Below are 19,186 nucleotides of genomic sequence, written 5' to 3' on the forward strand. Positions count from 1 at the left end.
GGTAATTTGATAAACTGGTCATACATAATGGGAATTTTGAAGCCAGTTAGAAAAATAACCTAATAGAAACATTTTGATGGGATTTTCCTCAGCATTGTGGACTGACTGAAAGTAGACATTCTTTAATATAACACAAATATAGCATAAATGATGGGTTATCTTTTCATTCCTTGTGTCGTTACACTTGATAGTATATTAATGATGTATTATATAGCATGTAAAATTGCAATAAAAAGCTTACAATATAGATGTGAGCCAATTTAACAATTCTCTCATTTTTTTTAAGCCATTAAATTTGAATGCATCACTGGAACGATTTGCAACAGAGATCCAAACCAGATGCTGTTGGTGTAAAATCAGCTGGAGATCTTCCAGCATTTGTGTCCTGGAGAGGCTGCAAATATTGCTGCTTTGAAACTCTTTGGATTCCTGAGGAAAAGCTTTCCTGAAAATGAGAACTTTCCAGAGTGTAGGACAACAAAAGGATATAAGGAATCCAGCCCTAATCAAATGCATCACTGTTAAAGATGTGAAAGAAGGATTTTAAAGCTAAAGATTTAGAATCCTGTTTTATAGGGCTTAAAATGCTACAATATTTGCAGCAACAGATCTTAAGAATTGAACCATCATCACTATAAAGAAGTGTTGGATCTTGCCACCTTAATATTGAATTGTCAAACCATTTGCAATGCAAGGCTTAGTGAGATCTCATTTGTGATAAAGGTTTGCAGTAAAGTTTGATTAGTACAGCAGATTATACCAGTATTAAAACATTGACCAAATTTAACAATTAGGTTTTGGGAGGAAATCATCTTGGGAAATTATTAGATCTAATAAAGATTTTTCAGTGTAACAAAATTATGTTAATCCATTTTGACTGCTGATCTCACAAAACGTCATACTCTTTCACCAGAATGAGCTCATCGTATTCTGATATAAAGGATCAGAACAATAGAATTTTATCCTTACCAATTATCACCACAAAACCTTTGAAGATAATGAGAAAAATAAATTAGTTGTATGCTCAAGAAATAATATACGCAAGAGAACAGTTAGGTTTCTAGACAGTCAAATAATTTCTATTCCCATTTGTTTTATAGTATACACATAAATATTCATACTTTGGCAGTAAATCATTGCTTTATAAAGTGGGTTTTTGCACAGATGTAGAGCTTTATTGTTTTGTTCCTCACTTCTACTGAACCCCTAACTGTGTGAAAGCTGTAGAAGCTCCCATCATTTGTATTTATTAGGACACTTTTCTCTGTAAAATCTTGAGTTCTGAAATGAAAAGCATATGTAGGAACCCTGTTATTAAGTTTGCAGTATTTGGTCTCCACTCTGCTTGGGACAGGATCTCCATGGTTCGCTGTATTGTAAGCATAGTTTTTATTAACATTTAACGGTTGAGGGCGAAATACTTGAAGGGCTTCCCAGATTCTCAGAGCCTACTGTAAGATATAATAAATTGAATACCTCATGAAAATGTCTGAACACATCAACACTTCAAATGTCTGTTATGGTGCATTGTCAGCTCTTACTTATTTTATGTCATCCTTTAAGTGCACACATTTAAAAATTATTACATGTGTCCTTTAAAAAGGGCAACTTTATTTTAATTCAGGTTTTTGTGAGCTTTTTTTTTTTTGTTTCATCCAGTTGTTTGCCCTGTGCCATGTTTATTTTCTGAGAACTATTTAAGTGTTAAATTGGTTCCCTGTCATGCTTAACACTAATGTATAGTGAGCTTTGCTGAATTTTACAGAAAATGAATCATGGGCTTGTATGTGGAATTGTTTTTTTCATCCATAATCCATGTCTTCAGTTACGAATGAATCCCAACTGGGAGATTGTGTAATCTGAGCTGGAACCGAAAAGTTTGAAGTTGTGCATCAAACACAGACTGTCACCTGTAATTTAAAGTCAAGTTCTTGCTAAAGTTGATGTGCTTCTGTTGTTACATTATGACCATTCAAGTTACAGGGAAGTCTTTGCAGCACCTTCCCACTAATGCATCAGAATTCACTCCAGCTTTGTATTCAAATGGTAAAGTTTACTTTTGACATCAAATCTGTTAGCTGGGGACTTGTTCCTAAGTGAATAATAAAAAAAATGTTTAAATAGTCTCAATAAATTGTTTTTGAAAAAAAAAAGTGTCCATTTTTAGTTTTAACTATAATTTTACTATAGAAATTATTTAACATTAATTTTAAGTAACGGGTGAATAAAAGGAAATCTGGCATCCCAAAGTGGATAAGTATAAAGAGCGACATCAGCTGGCTAAATAAAATTATTGCATTTTAGTTGATTTAAATTGATTTCAATTAAAGTGCAACACATTTAAAGCAAGAAATTATGTAAAAAAAAAAAAAAAAAAAAACTTAAATTCTAAGTTTAATTAAGGCTTGTTAGTCAAAATAAAACTTACATTTTAATATGTTTAATTGAATTGCTTTTAAATTAAGGTTGAAATATTTTTTTTATATTTTTACACTAACATTTTGTTATTTTTTAATGGTGATCATTTTAAAGCTATAGTGTGTAATATTTACAGGGATATACAGTCAGAAATGTAATATATTATACATAACTATGTTATTTATCATCATCATCTACGAGCTCAGCCTCTTAACCTTAATATTTGCGTTGCCTTAGAATTCGTTATTTATAATTACATAGGAGCGGGTCTCGCAGCCATGGAGGCAGACATCTTTGCGCTACGGCAGCGCAGAGCCAACAAACTAAACGTCACAACGATGTAGAAAAAATAATGGGTATATTTACTATCTTAAGTCTACATGAAATCTATACCCTACACAGACTAATGAAATACTATCTGTAAAATTATCTATGTAAACAAACCTCATCACTTGAGAAGGTAGGTGATGCAGACGTCGTGGAAGACATTTTGTCCCGTAACGCTCGCCGTACTGTTGTGGGGAGAAGCGGTGGGGGGGAGATGTTCATGTTGCTGCAGTCTGCAGTCTGACCGCTAGATGTCGCTAAAAGTTACACACTGTAGCTTTAAGTTGCTTGAAGTTATTGATTACATGTAAGATCAATGCATGCAGTTTTATAAATATCAACTAATCGTCCTCTTTTTCTCTTTACCCTTATTTTAACTACCAGGTGTAAGAAAAGCATTAAGGTGTTAATGGTTCCAGTGCCTATGAACATGTACTTCCAGTACATGTTACATTAATGATACCCATGCTGGTATGTGACTTTTTCACTTTGATGAAATAGAGTACCAGGTGTTATGACTGAGACTCTGGAGCTGGAATTTTCCTCTTCTTCCAGATTCCGGTGCTGATTGCAACTGCTATGCAAGGTTGTTAAACAAGCCGCTGCACAGATAGAAAAGAGGGAAAACAAGAAAATGAATCTGCTTTCAGTAAAGTATAGACATTTTAGGGTTTAGGATTTTTATCCAGATCACTTTATAAGTACATCCAATAAAGAAGTGTGTTTTGTAGGTGGACCATGACTGGAAATCAGAAGAATAAACATCACTGCTAAAAGCATGTCTGTTATTAAAACCTTTAGAAAAGAAATTAAAATAATCTATTGATGTAAGCTAAATGATCATAAATGTTATTTATGATCATAGAATATAAACTTGTAGCTTACATTAATAGATTAGACGAAATTCAATATCTGCATTTAACCCATCCCTTTTGGTAGCAGTGGGCTGCCATTTGCGGCGCCCGGGGAGCGATGTGGGGTTAAGAGTCTCTTTTGCTTATGGACCCAGAAAAAAAACTGTGAATGGGTTTTTGAACTCACAACCTCAGTGTTGAAGCTCTATGCCTTTTTACTAGGCCACTACCAAGACTGAAGTTTTCAATCATACAAAGCAAACATGATTTGGTCACACAGCAGCACAGACTACTCTTCTGCTTCAGGCAGATAGGACAAAAGGACAGAACCAGCGGATCATGAGTGTGACAACCAACGTGAGACCGCTGAATCTTTCATCAAACTACCTGCTGCACCAAAGATCGGCCTCCCTCTTCACCTATGCTTAATCTGAACGCTGACCTCCGACCTGGTGAGTTATCAAATCATGCATGATTATGAACATAACCCTATTTCAAAACAATTGATTCAGGTATAAAAACTATTTTTTGTTGTTTTTGCTCACAGAATCAACAGGTCAGGATTCGTCTGTTCCTCATCAAGCTGTGAAAAGATCCAGAGTGGGTTCCAAATGGAGAAAACGGGTGCCATACTGCACTTTTAGATGCATCAGCAGTTTAAACTTCAGAATATCTTGTCTTACCCAAATATGTTTATGTTTCCTTAACAATCCACTTTGCTGGAAACTTAAAGTGCTGTACCCAGTTGATTCACTATTTTATGTTTTGTTTTTTTTTTGGCACCAGGTGAATAGGACTTTGTACTTACTGCAGAGCAAATCTGAATATCTCTGTGAGGACCTAGTTTGCCTGCATTTGAATTAGGCTTTTTGCATGAAGTTAGGGTAGATACGCCAAATGATTGTGTGTGTGTGTCAAAGGGCAAAACCGCTGTAATTTACAAAGAGAAGAGACGTTTTGCAACATTCCCTTTCATACTTTTTTTTTTTGTTTTTTTTTGTTTTTTTGTTTAAAGATAGGAGGTTTTAGTTTGTCATAATTTACTTCAACTAAAATCGTCAAATTTATAGGAGGAAAAGAAAAATCAACAAAACTCAGGTTTTATTCTGCCAACACTTTGGTAACACCACGGTAAACTTTGATAACCTCAGAAGAACACATATCTGCAGAGTTGGAAACAACTTTACTCCATATACTTCTGAGACATCAGACACTTTTTGAAGCAATGAATTTATGTATATGGTTGGTTTATGATCTGAGGAAAACGAAGATGGACAAAAAAATAGATTTTCCAACTTCTGAATGATATTAATTTATTAATTTAAATAAATTGGCAGGGAATATCTCTTCTCTTATATTTGAGAGGACAGAGTCATGGGGTGGGGCACCGCATAGAGTTCACAATCGGTCCATCCTGGGTCGAATTGGTTCTGCTAATCAAAGTGTGCCAGTTATTCCTCCTCCTCCTCCTCCTCCAGAATCAACCATCTGTATGGGGCCAAAGCCTGGAGGAGCTGGGTCTAACAAAGCAACATGGATCCAACAAAATGTTTGGAAAAACTGTATTTATTTCTCTGAATTCATTAAATTTGCTCCAATAAACATCTGTGCTTTGTTCCATCATTCACAGCCATTAGTGTAGTTTCCAAGGAGGAGATCCTTCAGTACTACTCTGCTAAAATTTGCTCTGCTCTGCCTTACTTCATCAGAGAAATCTGAAGGCCTAATATACGTAGAGCCCTACAGCCTTGAAAGTGTCTTTGGCCTCTGTCTGGAGATATAATATGTATGCAAACTTTGCAGTGGTTTGCAGTTTGATCTGATCTGGTCCATCTTTTCTGTCCACAGTATCTGTTCATGAAGGGGCAGGTAGAAAACATTTTTCCCAGATGAGCTCTACTTTAACCTCTCACGCGAGATCAACTCTGGAGCCCTTAGCTGCAAAAAAGCAGCACTGGCATCACTGAAGATGAACTCAAACCAAACTTCAATTGATTCCAGCATTTCTATTTCTTCCTTCAGGAAGTGTTCTCTCCTGTGTCCAGAAGTTTTACATGTGGAAATGCAAGCAGCTGGGTGCCTATTTGCCCATAGTGTTGCTTAACACGCTACTTTTCTTCGGCACAAAGAACCTACACCTCACCACCCTTGCAGATCACCAATGCCTCTCTTTCTCCAACTTCTGCTGACACTTCAAACCGCACAGGGCAGTCAGAAATGTCTGTTACATCCAGTATAAAAGAAGAAGCATGGCGACATCTGGCTCTGATCAGAAAAGTGACCTCGCTCATTCTGATGCTTAGAAGTCAAATGTGCCCATTTAAGAACCTAATTTAAAATATAATGCATCTGCAGGATGAGACAAGTAAACAAATTACTCTCATTAGCATAGTTTTTATTTTCCTGCTCGCCTCCATCCTGTTGCTCTAGATGTAAATTTAGACTGACGGTGATGAAGGGAGGTTCTGAGCTACTTGACACTCAGTGATTTCCAAGTACATTCACAAACCTTAAAAGTTATTTTAAAACAAAATAAATACAAAGGGTGGCATCCCTCTTTAATTTTTATCCTGCTTTTGCACATTTAGAGTCTTTGTTTTCAATTCTTGTCACTGATGATCAGTTGAATTTAGGTCTGGACTTTGACTATAACATTCTAACATATGATTAATCTTTGATTTCAATTATTAAGTTGTAGCATTATCTGTATGTTCAGGGTTTTTGTCCCTCTGTAAGGGAAAGCTCTACCCCCTCTGCTTCAGGATTGCTTTTTGATATTTTTCAGTGCTTTACTCTAGATTTCTCACACTGTGTGGTTGTCCTGTCACCTACGGTAGACAATTAAGACCATTAAAAAAAGTAAAGAAAAAAGTCACCCCAACAAAAGACTAATAAATTCTAACTTTCTCAGAATAAAGTTCTCTCCCTTAAAAAAAAGTAGAAATTTACAAAAAGTCACAAAATAAATAATAAAATCAGAATTCTGAGATTAAAGTAATAAAATAAATGGCCTTTTTTTTCATTGAGGAGGTGTTTTTGGCCTTAATCCGCTCCTGTAGTCACCAGATTCTTCCTGCTGAGTTTTCTGTCTCTATATGTCCTCCTGAGTTCCTTTCGGATCTTGTTTGGTTCTATAATTGGATGCTTAGGACCATTTAGGTGGCAGCCCTTGTCTTTTTGGATGAGCTAGAAGCCACCCTTTGTTCAAAAACAATGCTTTCTTGCCTCAGGGTCGCACGTTGGCAATTTTCCTTTCTAATACAGTATCATCCTGTGCGTCTTAAAAGCGAGATGTCTGAGTTTGCGATATCTTGGTATCAGAGCGGCTGAGAAATCAACAGGAGAAGGATGGAGACATAATGGAAGCCAACCCTCTGCAGGGTCCAGTACAACTATATGACCTCTCTAGATGGTGAGACCTCCACAGAGGCACACAGACACTCATTCTGCTATTTAGCAGAAATCAACATGTGGTCTTTGTATTTTTTTTTTCCCCCCTCCAACAGCCCTGATTGTTTAAAGAATCAAGGAGATGTATTTTACCTTCAGGAAGGAACGTTCACATCCACAATTCAGGGTGAGGCCAATTTATTTGTTGGGTTGGGCTGGCTTCAGCCTGCAGGGTTTGAAACTGAACATAGAAGTATTATATTCCTCTAATGTTAAACCCTAAGAAAGCAATTTAGTCAACTATAAAATAGCTTTAATTCAGTTAAGTGTGTTGATATTTTCTGTTGATTTGGCCCAAAGTCTGTATTATTACCCTGTTTAAAGAGACAGTTATATGGTAGAAACTGCCAGTTGTGATTTAACATTATGCTGATGTGAACTGTAGCACCGTTCCCATGTATATTAAAGGGAAAGAAGCCCACAGGATAACAGACAACACATTGTCACAGACCCTCCAGAATTTTTGCCATATAAAGCTTTATCTTAGATAAAACCCACCTGGTTGTTTTTAAAAAGATCGGTCTTAATCTCAACTAACCAACATACATTTCCTGTTAAAGTCTCATGGGAATTTGGTGAGTGTACTTTAATTCAACATACAGGTACATCTGAGGAAATTTGAATACTAAATAAATTGCAGTTATTGATTTATGACAAAGTTCTGCTCCACTTTTATCTGATGTTCTGTTTTGAATAGATAGTAAGGTGCTGTTTTCCATCATATTTATACCCCATTCGGATATCAACAACTTCACTGGAAAAGCGATCGAGAAATAAATAAAAGTGTCTTAAATTAAGTGTATTTACCCTTAATTTGAGTAGGTAAATGAGATAAGTTTGCCAATGGAATGAGTATTTTTACTCTTAAAATAAGATAATTAGATAATATGCACTTGATATAAGACAATGCAATTGTGTTTTCTTATTTAAGGTGTAAATTGTCTTATTCCATTGGCAAAATGTGTCTTTTACCTCCTCAATCCAAGAACAAATGCACTTATTTTAAGAAAAAATGACTTAACTAGATTTCAATTTTTTCCCAGTGTTTTGCTGGTTCACTTCCCAGCTGCTGGACCCCGCCATCCTACAGGGAATGTTTAACCGCATCATGGTCTGATAGGTTTAGCAGGAACATGAGTGATCGGATGCAGCTGAGGGACTTGGGACAAGAGACACCAACATTTTTTGGAGACAACTCATCTAATAAATAATGTTTTAGCTTGTTTTATTTTCTTTAGATCTTCTGTTTAAGAAATGTCTCCCTTTGTTTCAGCACTTTCTATATATAAAATTTGAATATTTCTCCAGGGAACTCATTAGAAATTCTGTCACAGAAATTAAATTTTGTTATACAGTATTTTATTGCATTTTCGAGTGTTATTCTCAGCGACTCAACCACACCCTGTTTAATTCCCTTTTAAAATCGATATTTTGTGCCTCCCTTTCATAAATCTAAGTTTGTTGGCACCTTTTTACTGATATTTTCATTTATAGGCTATGGTTTAATATTAGACCATTTGGTTCTTACCGTTTTAATATTCGTTAGTTCTCTTGATGCCAAACATCCATTTTTCTGAAAGTGAGTCTGCAAATGTTGCTGTATGAAAAGTTCTTATGCATTCCCTGAAATGACCGGTATTTTGTGCAGTTAGAACCAGCACTGCATTAAAATAAAAATCACTTTTTTATTTTACCAGGAAACTTTGTTGAAATGGTAAACATTTGATAAGCAAACTAGCATGTCCAAATGTTGAACACAGTTGTACAGAAACCATGAGTCAGGCTAGGCTTTGTACCTTGGAAATCCGGTTATTGAAATGCAAGCTTTCCACATTTACCAACCCTGAAAATGAAGTTATTTTCATACTCCATTTCAAGTTCTTTATATATCATTTTCAAAGATTACAGATAAACCAGTGTTCGGTTTCCAGTCGGCTTAAATTGTGATATAAAAAATCTGAAGAGTAAAATGAGAATGAAGAGCATTCACAGCCTGTTCATTTTCATATGGGGTTAATTTGACTGACAAATATGGAGGAATGAAGCCTTCCAGACCAGTAGCACCCAATACGTTTTTCCATCTACTATTAGAAACTGCGCTCTTATTTCAAACATTTTCCACTAAACTAGTATGTAGATCTATATCGCTAGAAGGCATAAGAACCACCAAGATGACAGTTTAGTTTTCCATTCTACAAATTTAAAAATTTTCTCTCTCAGCCCTGCTCACCTCTGGTATATCTACTCCTGAGAGGCTGAAATTAAAGAAATTGATGGGTAAGATTTTTACTGGAGCTTGTGTAAAAGGAGGCATATATAATAAAAAAAAAAAAACTTACACAGGTCCAAGTCAAAAACCTTCATTTGAATTTTATTACCAGTGAGCAGTAACGAATAGAGGAGCAACTGTAAAGCCAAGTTCAATTGCACTGCAGCTCAGGGAACTACTAATTATTTGTCCTTGAAAATATTTTAATCTCAGAAGCTGTCAAAAAAACAGAACTAGCAGCTTTGAAGTTATGCAAACAGTCAACATGAGCCAGATTTGACTGGAGGAGTTACAACATGCATAAAAACTCTTGAATAATGTTGAAATAAATGACAGGCCAAATGAGAACAAAGTACAGAGCCCCTAAAAGGACAAGGAGGGGGGAAAAAAAAGAACTATTGCGAGATCCCGCAATACTTTTGCAGGATCTCGCAAAAGTTTATTTTTTCCCCTCCATGTCCCTTTAGGGGCTCCGTAACTAGTGTTGCGCTGATGCCATTTTTTTGTGAATCCAGTAGTGTCAGTTTTACTGGTTTAAAATATTTCCCAGACAACATTTAAACATTTTAACTGATCTACAGGTAGGCCCAAGAAAATCCATAAACTCAAGTAACAATGTGAATCACTTTGAAGTATTTAAACTTGAACAGAGCAACAACAACAAAAATTTCCCCCGGTTTTAACTGTTGAGTTGGAGGAAAACGAACAGGATGGCTGCTCAGGCCAGTTCTTCTTCACCCTCTTCTTCAAACTCTCCCTCCTCCTCAGCGGTGGCCTCCTGGTACTGCTGATACTCGGACACCAGGTCGTTCATGTTGCTCTCGGCCTCAGTGAACTCCATCTCGTCCATGCCCTCACCGGTGTACCTGTGACAAGACAACTTCAGTATCCACGACAGGCCTTAACACAGCGGTGCTTCTGTGTTCTACTCACCAGTGAAGAAAAGCCTTGCGGCGGAACATAGCAGTAAACTGCTCTGAGATGCGCTTGAACAGCTCCTGAATGGCTGTGCTGTTCCCAATGAAAGTGGCGGCCATCTTGAGGCCGCGTGGCGGGATGTCACAGACTGCCGTCTTAACGTTGTTGGGGATCCACTCTACGAAGTAGCTGCTGTTCTTGTTTTGCACGTTCAGCATCTGCTCATCCACTTCCTTCATGGACATGCGGCCTCGGAAGATGGCAGCGACTGTGAGGTAACGGCCATGCCGTGGATCACAGGCTGCCATCATGTTTTTGGCATCGAACATCTGCAAGGTGAGCTCGGGAACCGTCACAGCCCTAGAAAAGAGATTTAATTATAGCAGTTTATGGGACCGACTAGCACACTATGGATGTGGGGGCAGCCTCCTCACCTGTACTGCTGGCTGCCACGGCTCGTCAGGGGGGCAAAGCCTGGCATGAAGAAGTGTAACCTGGGGAACGGCACCATGTTGACAGCGAGTTTCCTCAGATCGGCGTTAAGCTGGCCAGGGAAGCGCAGACAGGTGGTTACGCCACTCATGGTGGCTGAAACCAGGTGGTTCAGATCACCGTAGGTGGGTGTGGTGAGCTTCAATGTACGGAAGCAGATGTCATACAGGGCCTCGTTGTCAATGCAGTAGGTCTCATCAGTGTTCTCAACCAGCTGGTGGACAGACAGGGTGGCATTATAGGGCTCCACCACAGTGTCTGAAACCTGCCACAGAAAGAGGAATAAAAGACGACACAAAGAGGACAATGGAACCGAGGTTAAGATTTGAAGGAAGCAGCTGTAGGGCAAAGCTTCATATCAGGACATATTTGAATGCAGGATATAAACCTTAGGCGATGGCACAACGCTGAAAGTGTTCATGATGCGGTCTGGGTACTCCTCTCTGATCTTGCTGATTAGAAGCGTTCCCATGCCAGATCCAGTGCCTCCTCCAAGGGAGTGAGTCAGCTGGAAGCCCTGCAGGCAGTCGCAGCTCTCCGACTCTTTCCTCACCACATCCATGACTGAGTCCACCAGCTCAGCTCCTTCAGTGTAGTGGCCTTTAGCCCAGTTATTACCAGCACCACTCTGGCCTGTTACAAATCAATACATCATGCAAAAGGAAAAAGAAAAAAGTCAGCTTCAGTCAGACAGAGACTTCATTGAGAGATGTCTTTGGGGGCTGCTATAACCAGTAGTCATAGGTGAAACCAATTGAAAATATTTATTGACACGTCTTAAGAATGCCGTTCCCACCTGACCCCACATCTCCGACAGAATAAATATCGCTCTCCTTTAAACAGCTGGATGCTATGATAACCATAGCACACTCCTAGGAATCCCTAAGCGTGTTGATTCATGTCATGTCAGCTTGTGCTAATATACAAGTTTTATCAAGCATGTTCCATCAGCCTTAATCTCTAAAGTAAATCTGACTGTTTAACACTTAAAGAAATGCATTCCTTTAAAAAAAATTGCATAAATGAGATATTACATTTCCTATTCAGTAATTTTTTATATTAACATTTAAACATCCAGGTGATTTTGTGGTTGTTTATTAGAAAAGCACTGCAGACATTAATATTTTTTTTTTCATGTGGAAGCATTAATTGTACTTCCTTAGAGTGATATACTCACCAAAAACAAAATTATCAGGTCTAAAAATCTGTCCATAGGGACCAGAGCGGACAGAGTCCATCGTGCCTGGCTCAAGGTCCACCAGCACAGCGCGGGGGACATACTTTCCACCTAGAACAAGGGAAGAAAAACTAACATTTAAAAGAACAGTATGCAGAATATTACAAGTGCCAACAAATTGTTAATGAGAGAAAAATTAAATATATTTCTACATGTTGCAAATGTGAATTCATTTGACATGTACACCTCTAAACAGCCCTTATCAGTAGCATTCGTTTGATGTAATTAAAAGCCGATGAGCCCTTTTTTTTTTTTTTTTTTTTTTGGAGAAAATGCTAGCAACCGTTAGCTTCGGATTTTGTGTGCCTTGGAAACAGCTTCTTAGTAACCACTGGATTCAAAGCAGATGATATCAGGGCTGTTTGATGGCCGCTGGCTGTATGGCTTATTTTATTCCATTGATATATCGAACTTCATCCATCCGTCAATTAAAGCACAAAGGACAAACCTGCCGCCTCGTTGTAATACACATTAATTCGTTCTAACTGCAAGTCACTGTCTCCATGGTATGCTCCGGTTGGGTCAATGCCGTGTTCGTCGCTTATCACCTCCCAAAACTAAAACAGAAGAAAGAAAGAACAATTCACTGTTAAATGAATAGGTTAAGCAGCTGGAATTACCAAACATAAACCAAACTAACGGAAACCAACATCTATAGATAGCTTTTAGCCAAAGGCTACGTTAGCGTTTAACCGCTGAGCTAGCTAACACGAATTTAGCGGCCTTCGCGCGCTGAATGTACATTTTTAAGACGATTTCCCAATGAATTTAGCGACTGGAAACACATGAGAATGTTCTAACCTTTGCTCCAATCTGATTGCCGCATTGGCCAGCTTGAAGATGGACAATTTCCCTCATTTTTATGGAAATAAATGCGTTCTGGTAGTTCACGATGAAAGTTTTGCCTACTGCGTAGTGCTCCTGTTGAGGATTAAGAAACGTTGCTCAACGGTTTATATATCTTAAACCCGATTGGCTAAACGGTTGTCACTCAAATCGTAAACGGCAACTGATTGGTCAGCGCTTGCTTCAAATATTGAAGAGAGCGGCGGGTATACCAGTTAAAACCAGTTACCTCACTGATTTTCATTAATTTATTTTTTTATTTACATGTAAAATGTAAGCGCGATCTCTGTAGGTTTTATTCCGCTGCAGCGTGCAAAAAAATATCAAAGTAACGATAATTAAAAAGAATGTAAAAAAAAAATTACGATTTGCCAACTGTTTAGATTTAGATTTTATGAAGTACGTGGAACTCATTTCAGGGGAAATATGGGGGAGTCCGTTCATCTCCGCACTGACTGCATGCTCCGTTCTCAGGAGCCACTTAACAATCCTTTCATAGACATACACATAAGAGTAGACCCCGCATTGACTTTCGCATTCATAATTTAGAAATTTTACAAATTTTTGACGTAATTTAATTTAAAATTACCTTTTCCTATAAAATCAGATTTAGAACTCAAGAAAAACTGATAAATGCAGCTGTTTTTTTATTTGTTTTGAAAAAACATTTAGCAGATGAAAACTGCAGCTATCACCTTACTGTTTTTAAATTATCAGAAAAAAAGAAATTGTAAACATATATATATATATAAGCAGACCATGAGATTTGTAAATTATTTCCAGTTATTGTACTTTGTTTTAGTTAGCTGTATCTGACCTTTTGTTTATCTTTGCAGTGGTCTCCAACCCTGGTCCTCAAGATCTACTATCCTACAGATTTTAGATGCATCCTTGCTTCAACACAGCTGAATCAAATGATTGATTACCTTTTCAAGCCATTCATTTGATTCAGCTGTGTTGAAGCAGGGATGCGTCTAAAATCTGTAGGACAGTAGATCTTGAGGACCAGGGTTGGAGACCACTTTTTGACAAGACAAGTGCCTTGTTTGTAATTCTCTCTACAAGAGGAATTATTAAATTGTTAAATTTTTTTCTTAAGTTTCCTTGTTTACTAATCTGTCATCCATCCTTCCTCCAGTTTGTGTAGAATTTCATGTCATACGTAAAGCCTGGTTAATGCAAACATAGTCCTCATTAGTGAGCGTCTGTAATTATACCTTTAAAATAAACAAAAAAGTAACTGAGAGGACTGAAAATGGAGCTTTTAAAATGAAAAAGTATAGAAATAAAACATTTGCAGTCCTTTGTTGTCCTTTGCTTTTAGGTGTAAACATATTTGCTTCAAAATCAAGAGAAACCTTGTGTGAAAGAAAAATTTATAATGGACCCCCCAAACCACAGTTTTCAAAAGTAGGTCCTGGGGCCTTTTGCAGCCCTTGCTGTGATTTCTCTTGGCCATCAGCCGCAACACAAGGATGGCACACATTTGTTTTTTCAGCTCAAAGCTGCAAATGTGATGCAGTTGGAGAAATCTTAATGACATTTTTTCTGATGACTTATGAAAAACAGAAATTTAAGTTTAGAAATGGAAGGTATTGTAAATGTAATTTTCTTTCATAATTCAAGGTTCCAAATTAAGTTCAATTTCATAGTACCCAGGAATGTAAACGTCCTTTGCCCTTTAACTAAGAACATACTTCTGTGCATCCAATTAGTAAACTTGGTTAAGAAATAAATCAAGACTCTGCATCAAAAAAAGATCATACTTGCACTACATGATGAATTTTCAAATCTCTTTAAATAGAACTTAACTCAGTGTTTCTACTGTATTTTGGCATCTTATTTTTCTGATCACTGCTGCACTTTATAATTGGAAATATTCCTTTCACTGCTGTAAGCTGCTCATTCACTGTTGAAAAGCTGTATGCATTGAAATTTTGTTTTGTATACAGCCTGTGTATACAAAACAACAATCAAGTTTGTCTAAGATCTTCCCATATACTTTTATTGTTGCTGAAATTAAACCGATATCAAATATAATAAAAAGACAATTATTAAAATAATTATGATAAAACAAAAACAATAACAGGTCGTGATCTGCAGCTCTCGCTGGATCGGTTCGCAGCCGAGTGTGAAGCGGCCGGGATGGGGATCAGTGCCTCCAAATCCGAGGCCATGGTCTTGAGCCGGAAAAGGGTAGAGTGCCTTCTCCAGGTCAGGGGGGGTGTCCTGCCCCAAGTGGAGGAGTTTAAGTATCTTGGGATCTTGTTCACGAATGAGGGAAGAAGGGAGCGGGAGGTCGACAGGCGGATTGGTGCAGCGTCTGCCGTGAAGCGGGCACTGTACCGGTCCGTCGTGGTGAAGAGAGAGCTGAGTCAAAAAGCGAAGCTCTCGATTTACCGGTCGATCTACGTTCCTATACCCTCATCTATGGTCATGAACTCTGGGTCATGACAGCCTTGCCACCCCTGCTGCCACCCCAGTTGGCGCTAGGGGTGGCGAGGCTTATAAATTATGGATCATTTGAGAATTACGACCGCTAATTTCCAATGTCGGACTGCAGTGAATGCAGCACGAGATGACGCGAGAGCGACTGAGACTGATTGTTTTGAAAACCGATTGAGGCAAAGCGAGGGAGCCAGGGGCCATGGGGAGAGGAGACACGGGATGAAACAGGTAAAAACTGATTAACTATCAAGAAATGAAATCATAATGAAAGCACAATGTTGCTAGCATAGCTGCAATGCTGATTTTGAGATGATAAAAATCAGGTTGCAGAACGTTATTTCTCTATCTATGATGTTAGTTAGGCCTGACGTCTCAGGCTCATAAAGACATATTTGCGGTCAACTATGACAGAAAAGAGACTATATAGTTTGGTTTTACTCAAATCAAAACGCACAAAGGCATTCGATCTAAATAAAGTTGCTAAGCCTTTTGCTGAGCAACATGGAAATCACTGCATTCAGCTGTTATAGTCATGTCAACTTTATGTTCTGCTCTCTGGTGAGCCTTTACAAAGCTGCTACATTTTGTTTTGGCACCTGAGAAAATCTGATATTTCCTTTAATAAAACCAAAAGTGTTAAAAGTTATAATGTGATACTGGTGTAAATCCTGCTTAATATGAAGCAGTGTTGTTGTTTCTTTTTTGTATATATAATATGAAACTATCCAGAAATGGCCCGTATGAACCTATTCACAAGCAAAATGTATTTTTATGTTGCTTCTTTTCAGATTTGTGGAGATTTTGATGTAACATACAGAACCCGCCTTTTTGTTGATTTGTTGATACAGCAGTATGGAGGACCAACTCTGCCATATTTAAAAATAAATACAGAAATAAATAAATGCTCAATAAAATAAATAAGCATACAATTAATTGCCTCCAAAAATACAAACAACAAATAAATGTAAGTAGAAATTAAATTATACAGCTAGTCATAAAGGTATATAACTGTTTTAATTGGCTTCTTTATTTCTTTGCCTTTTTAATATTTACCTTATTTATTTTTTGTCATTTATTATCTACAACTTCATTTTTTAATTACTTATATTTTTAAGTATATATTTATGTGCATGTTATAATATTTTTGTCTGTTTTATTCTTCCTTTGTATTTTTTTACCCTAGTCGCCGCTATTTCTTTCTGCCTGCCCTTTTTACATTTCTGCCTGCCATTATAATATAATTTCTAATTACATTTATTTGTTGATTGTATTTTTGGTGGCAATTAATCGTATGCTTATTTATTTATTGAGCATTTATTTATTTATTTCTGTATTTATTTTTAAATATGGCAGAGTTGGTCCTCCATATGCAGCTCTATCTACAGCATATCTACATGCATGAAATGTCCCTTTCATGTTGCCTTAACTCAGTGGTTCTCAAACTTTTTCTGTCATTCCCCACTTTGGACAAGAGGGAATTTTCAAGCCCCGCCTGTCCCCATCGCCCCAACACAATGCTAATGAAATATGCAACAATCTTAAAATGTTCCAATTTTATTGAAGTAACAAGTAGTATCTAAATACAAACTATCTACATCAAATAACAGCAAGCTCAAAAATAAAGAAAATAAAAATGCAGCTGTGTCAAAATTTGTATCAAGCTCAAAGATAGAAAAAATTAAAGTGCCACTCTGCAATCTGTTAATAAAAGAAAAGAAGTGAAATCCATCTGGCAATACAGGTCTATTTATCCCTGCATTAGTGGCTGCAATGAGCCTGTTTTGCATTGCACAGTTTCTCAAAACGGGGTTGCAGGCTTGATACTGCCACTCTCAAGTCATGCTCAATGTTCAGCTGAGATCTGTATTTTGTTTTCAGTGAAGCAACAGTTGAAAAGCCCATCTCACAGAGATATGATGTGGCAAAGGGAAGAAGAATGCACACAGCTCTCTGCCCGATGAGTGGATACTCCCTCTCCACTCCAAACCAGAATTCACTATTAGTCTGAGCATTAAACCTGAGCTTCAGGGTGGAGTCAGACGTCATTTCAATAAACTGGTCCTATTTATTTAAGATAAAATATTTCAAATTCAGTTATTTATGATCAACCTGCGCCGTCAATCCCGGCGCACGTGCGCTTTATTTGCAGTCTGGACGCTGAGGGTAAACATGCTGTGTCTCTGCAGCGCTGAGAGGGACTCCTGTGATAGCGGGGGAGAACGGGGTTGGGACGGAGGAGGCGCCCCACGGCAGCACCTGCCGCTGGAGGACAAGAAAAGGAACGATACGTGCTTTCACGTAAGAGTCTCCAAAAGTCGCTAATTTGTCGCTAGTCGCTTTTTTGATAAAGAGTCGCTGGAGGGGTCTGAAATATAGCGACAAAGTCGCTGAGTTGGCAACACTGGGGCGCGAAAGTTTATTCCGTTACAAATAATATGCCGACGTCACGTCAATCATTATTTTGGCACTTCAGTTCCAGGTGAAATTTTTCTAATGTTCTTTTAATTAGACTGCATGTAGGCTAGTAATGATTACTTTGTGGGTTTGATTGGTCTAAAAAGCGGCAACATACAGCTATAAGGACAGTTTGCTCTCACACGTTCTACATTTATAGTCACACACACACACACCGGAACTTGGCGCGCCCCACCTGTCACGTCTCAATTCCCCACCAGTGGCTCGCGCCACACACTTTGAGAACCACGGCCTTAACTGCTGTATGTCAAGTTACTGAGGAACAAATGGGGTAAATGTGTGTTCAGAGTAAACATTACATAGACGTCTGGTACCTTGTTCGGGTGTCTTGACCCATTTATTTCTACTGTGTAGTTCTGCTCACTTTAGTCCAGCTCAGTCCATAGATCTCTGATGGGAAACTTTTTCTTTCTATAGTTTCTTCTTGTGCAAATGCTGCAAAGCTGCCTCTCTGACAGTCAATCTCACACATCTGTGACTCAGCACCTGTGTCTTACCTTAATACCTTTCCTGTCATAAGGCCCCTCTAGAAGTAGTGTTATCATTCTTCTATCTCCTATTAAGTGAGATTACATTGTACGATGTATTATTTGTAGTGGCAATTGTTTGTCAAACCAAACATCCAATAAAATTCCAATAAGCCACTATGTGCACTGGGGTCACGTTTTCTTGACGCAGGCAAAAGAAGTGGAAGTCCAAACTTGTAGATGTTCAGTTGATTTATTTCCTATATTTTGTCACATTACAGAGTTCACACTTTCCTTGCTCTGTCACCTCTCTTGCACTGGTAAAAACCCATAGGCCCCTAACCCCAAATGCCTGCTGGTCCTTACCAGGCTCCTACAATTATAGAAAGTGGACCGCCCACATTTCTTCCTGTTTTACATAAAATAAATAAAGAAAAATAATAAAACAACAAAAAATAGATGCACAAAAATGCAACAATTAACCTATAAATTAAGTCTGTAAATAATACAAAAAATATATAAGTTTAGGAATTAACACAATTCAAATGGATAAAGAAATAAAGAATAAATAGCTCCAACACTCCGGCCCCTAATTGTGAATACTGTCACAATTACAAATGAAGAAAAAGTAGCTATTCCCTCAAACATGTCCTTAATTCTTCAGGTTGATGCTTCCAGTAGCAAAACAAGTTTGGTCACGGGTCTTTCGAGAACGCTGGTCTTTGTTTGTAATCGCACAGAGCGGACCAAGCCTTTTGCATCCTGGTTTACACTCAAGACCTTGGCCATCATCCATATTCCTCTTGTAGCTGTAGAGTCTGCAATTAAGACAACATCTCCAGGAGTGAGACATCGTTTAGTTCTTGTCCATTTTTGTCTTTCCTGCATCAGAGGTAAGTACTCAGAAAGCCATCTTTTCCAGAACAGCTCTGCCATGTATTGCACCTGTTTCCACCTTTTCCTGACAAAAAGATCCTTTTGATTG

At 37.9% G+C, this 19,186-nt stretch overlaps 1 protein-coding gene across 1 annotated transcript; it reads right to left on the reverse strand.

Moving 5' to 3' along the window:
• Positions 1–9,393: 9,393 nt before the first annotated feature.
• Positions 9,394–12,927, reverse strand: LOC119774658 (tubulin beta-4B chain-like). Its single transcript, XM_038272296.1, has 7 exons — positions 12,767–12,927; positions 12,414–12,522; positions 11,906–12,016; positions 11,117–11,361; positions 10,671–10,993; positions 10,252–10,596; positions 9,394–10,184 (listed from the first exon to the last, which is right to left on the reverse strand). The coding sequence occupies exons 1-7, from the start codon at positions 12,821–12,823 to the stop codon at positions 10,037–10,039; spliced, it is 1,338 nt and encodes a 445-aa protein (XP_038128224.1). The 5' UTR covers positions 12,824–12,927; the 3' UTR covers positions 9,394–10,036.
• Between the last annotated feature and the right edge of the window lie 6,259 nt (positions 12,928–19,186).

Source organism: Cyprinodon tularosa, unplaced genomic scaffold (assembly GCF_016077235.1).
Source record: "Cyprinodon tularosa strain WSP-4 unplaced genomic scaffold, ASM1607723v1 ctg120, whole genome shotgun sequence".
In the NCBI taxonomy this organism is placed as follows: domain Eukaryota; kingdom Metazoa; phylum Chordata; class Actinopteri; order Cyprinodontiformes; family Cyprinodontidae; genus Cyprinodon; species Cyprinodon tularosa.

Coding starts and splice junctions, on each gene's coding strand:
- LOC119774658 (XM_038272296.1), bottom strand. CDS start 12,823: ATGAGGGAAATTGTCCATCTTCAAGCTGGCCAATGCGGCAATCAGATT. Junction 10,994..11,116: donor GCGTTGTGCCATCGCCTAAG/GTTTATATCCTG, acceptor TTTCTGTGGCAG/GTTTCAGACACTGTGGTGGA. Junction 10,185..10,251: donor CGCAAGGCTTTTCTTCACTG/GTGAGTAGAACA, acceptor GTCTTGTCACAG/GTACACCGGTGAGGGCATGG.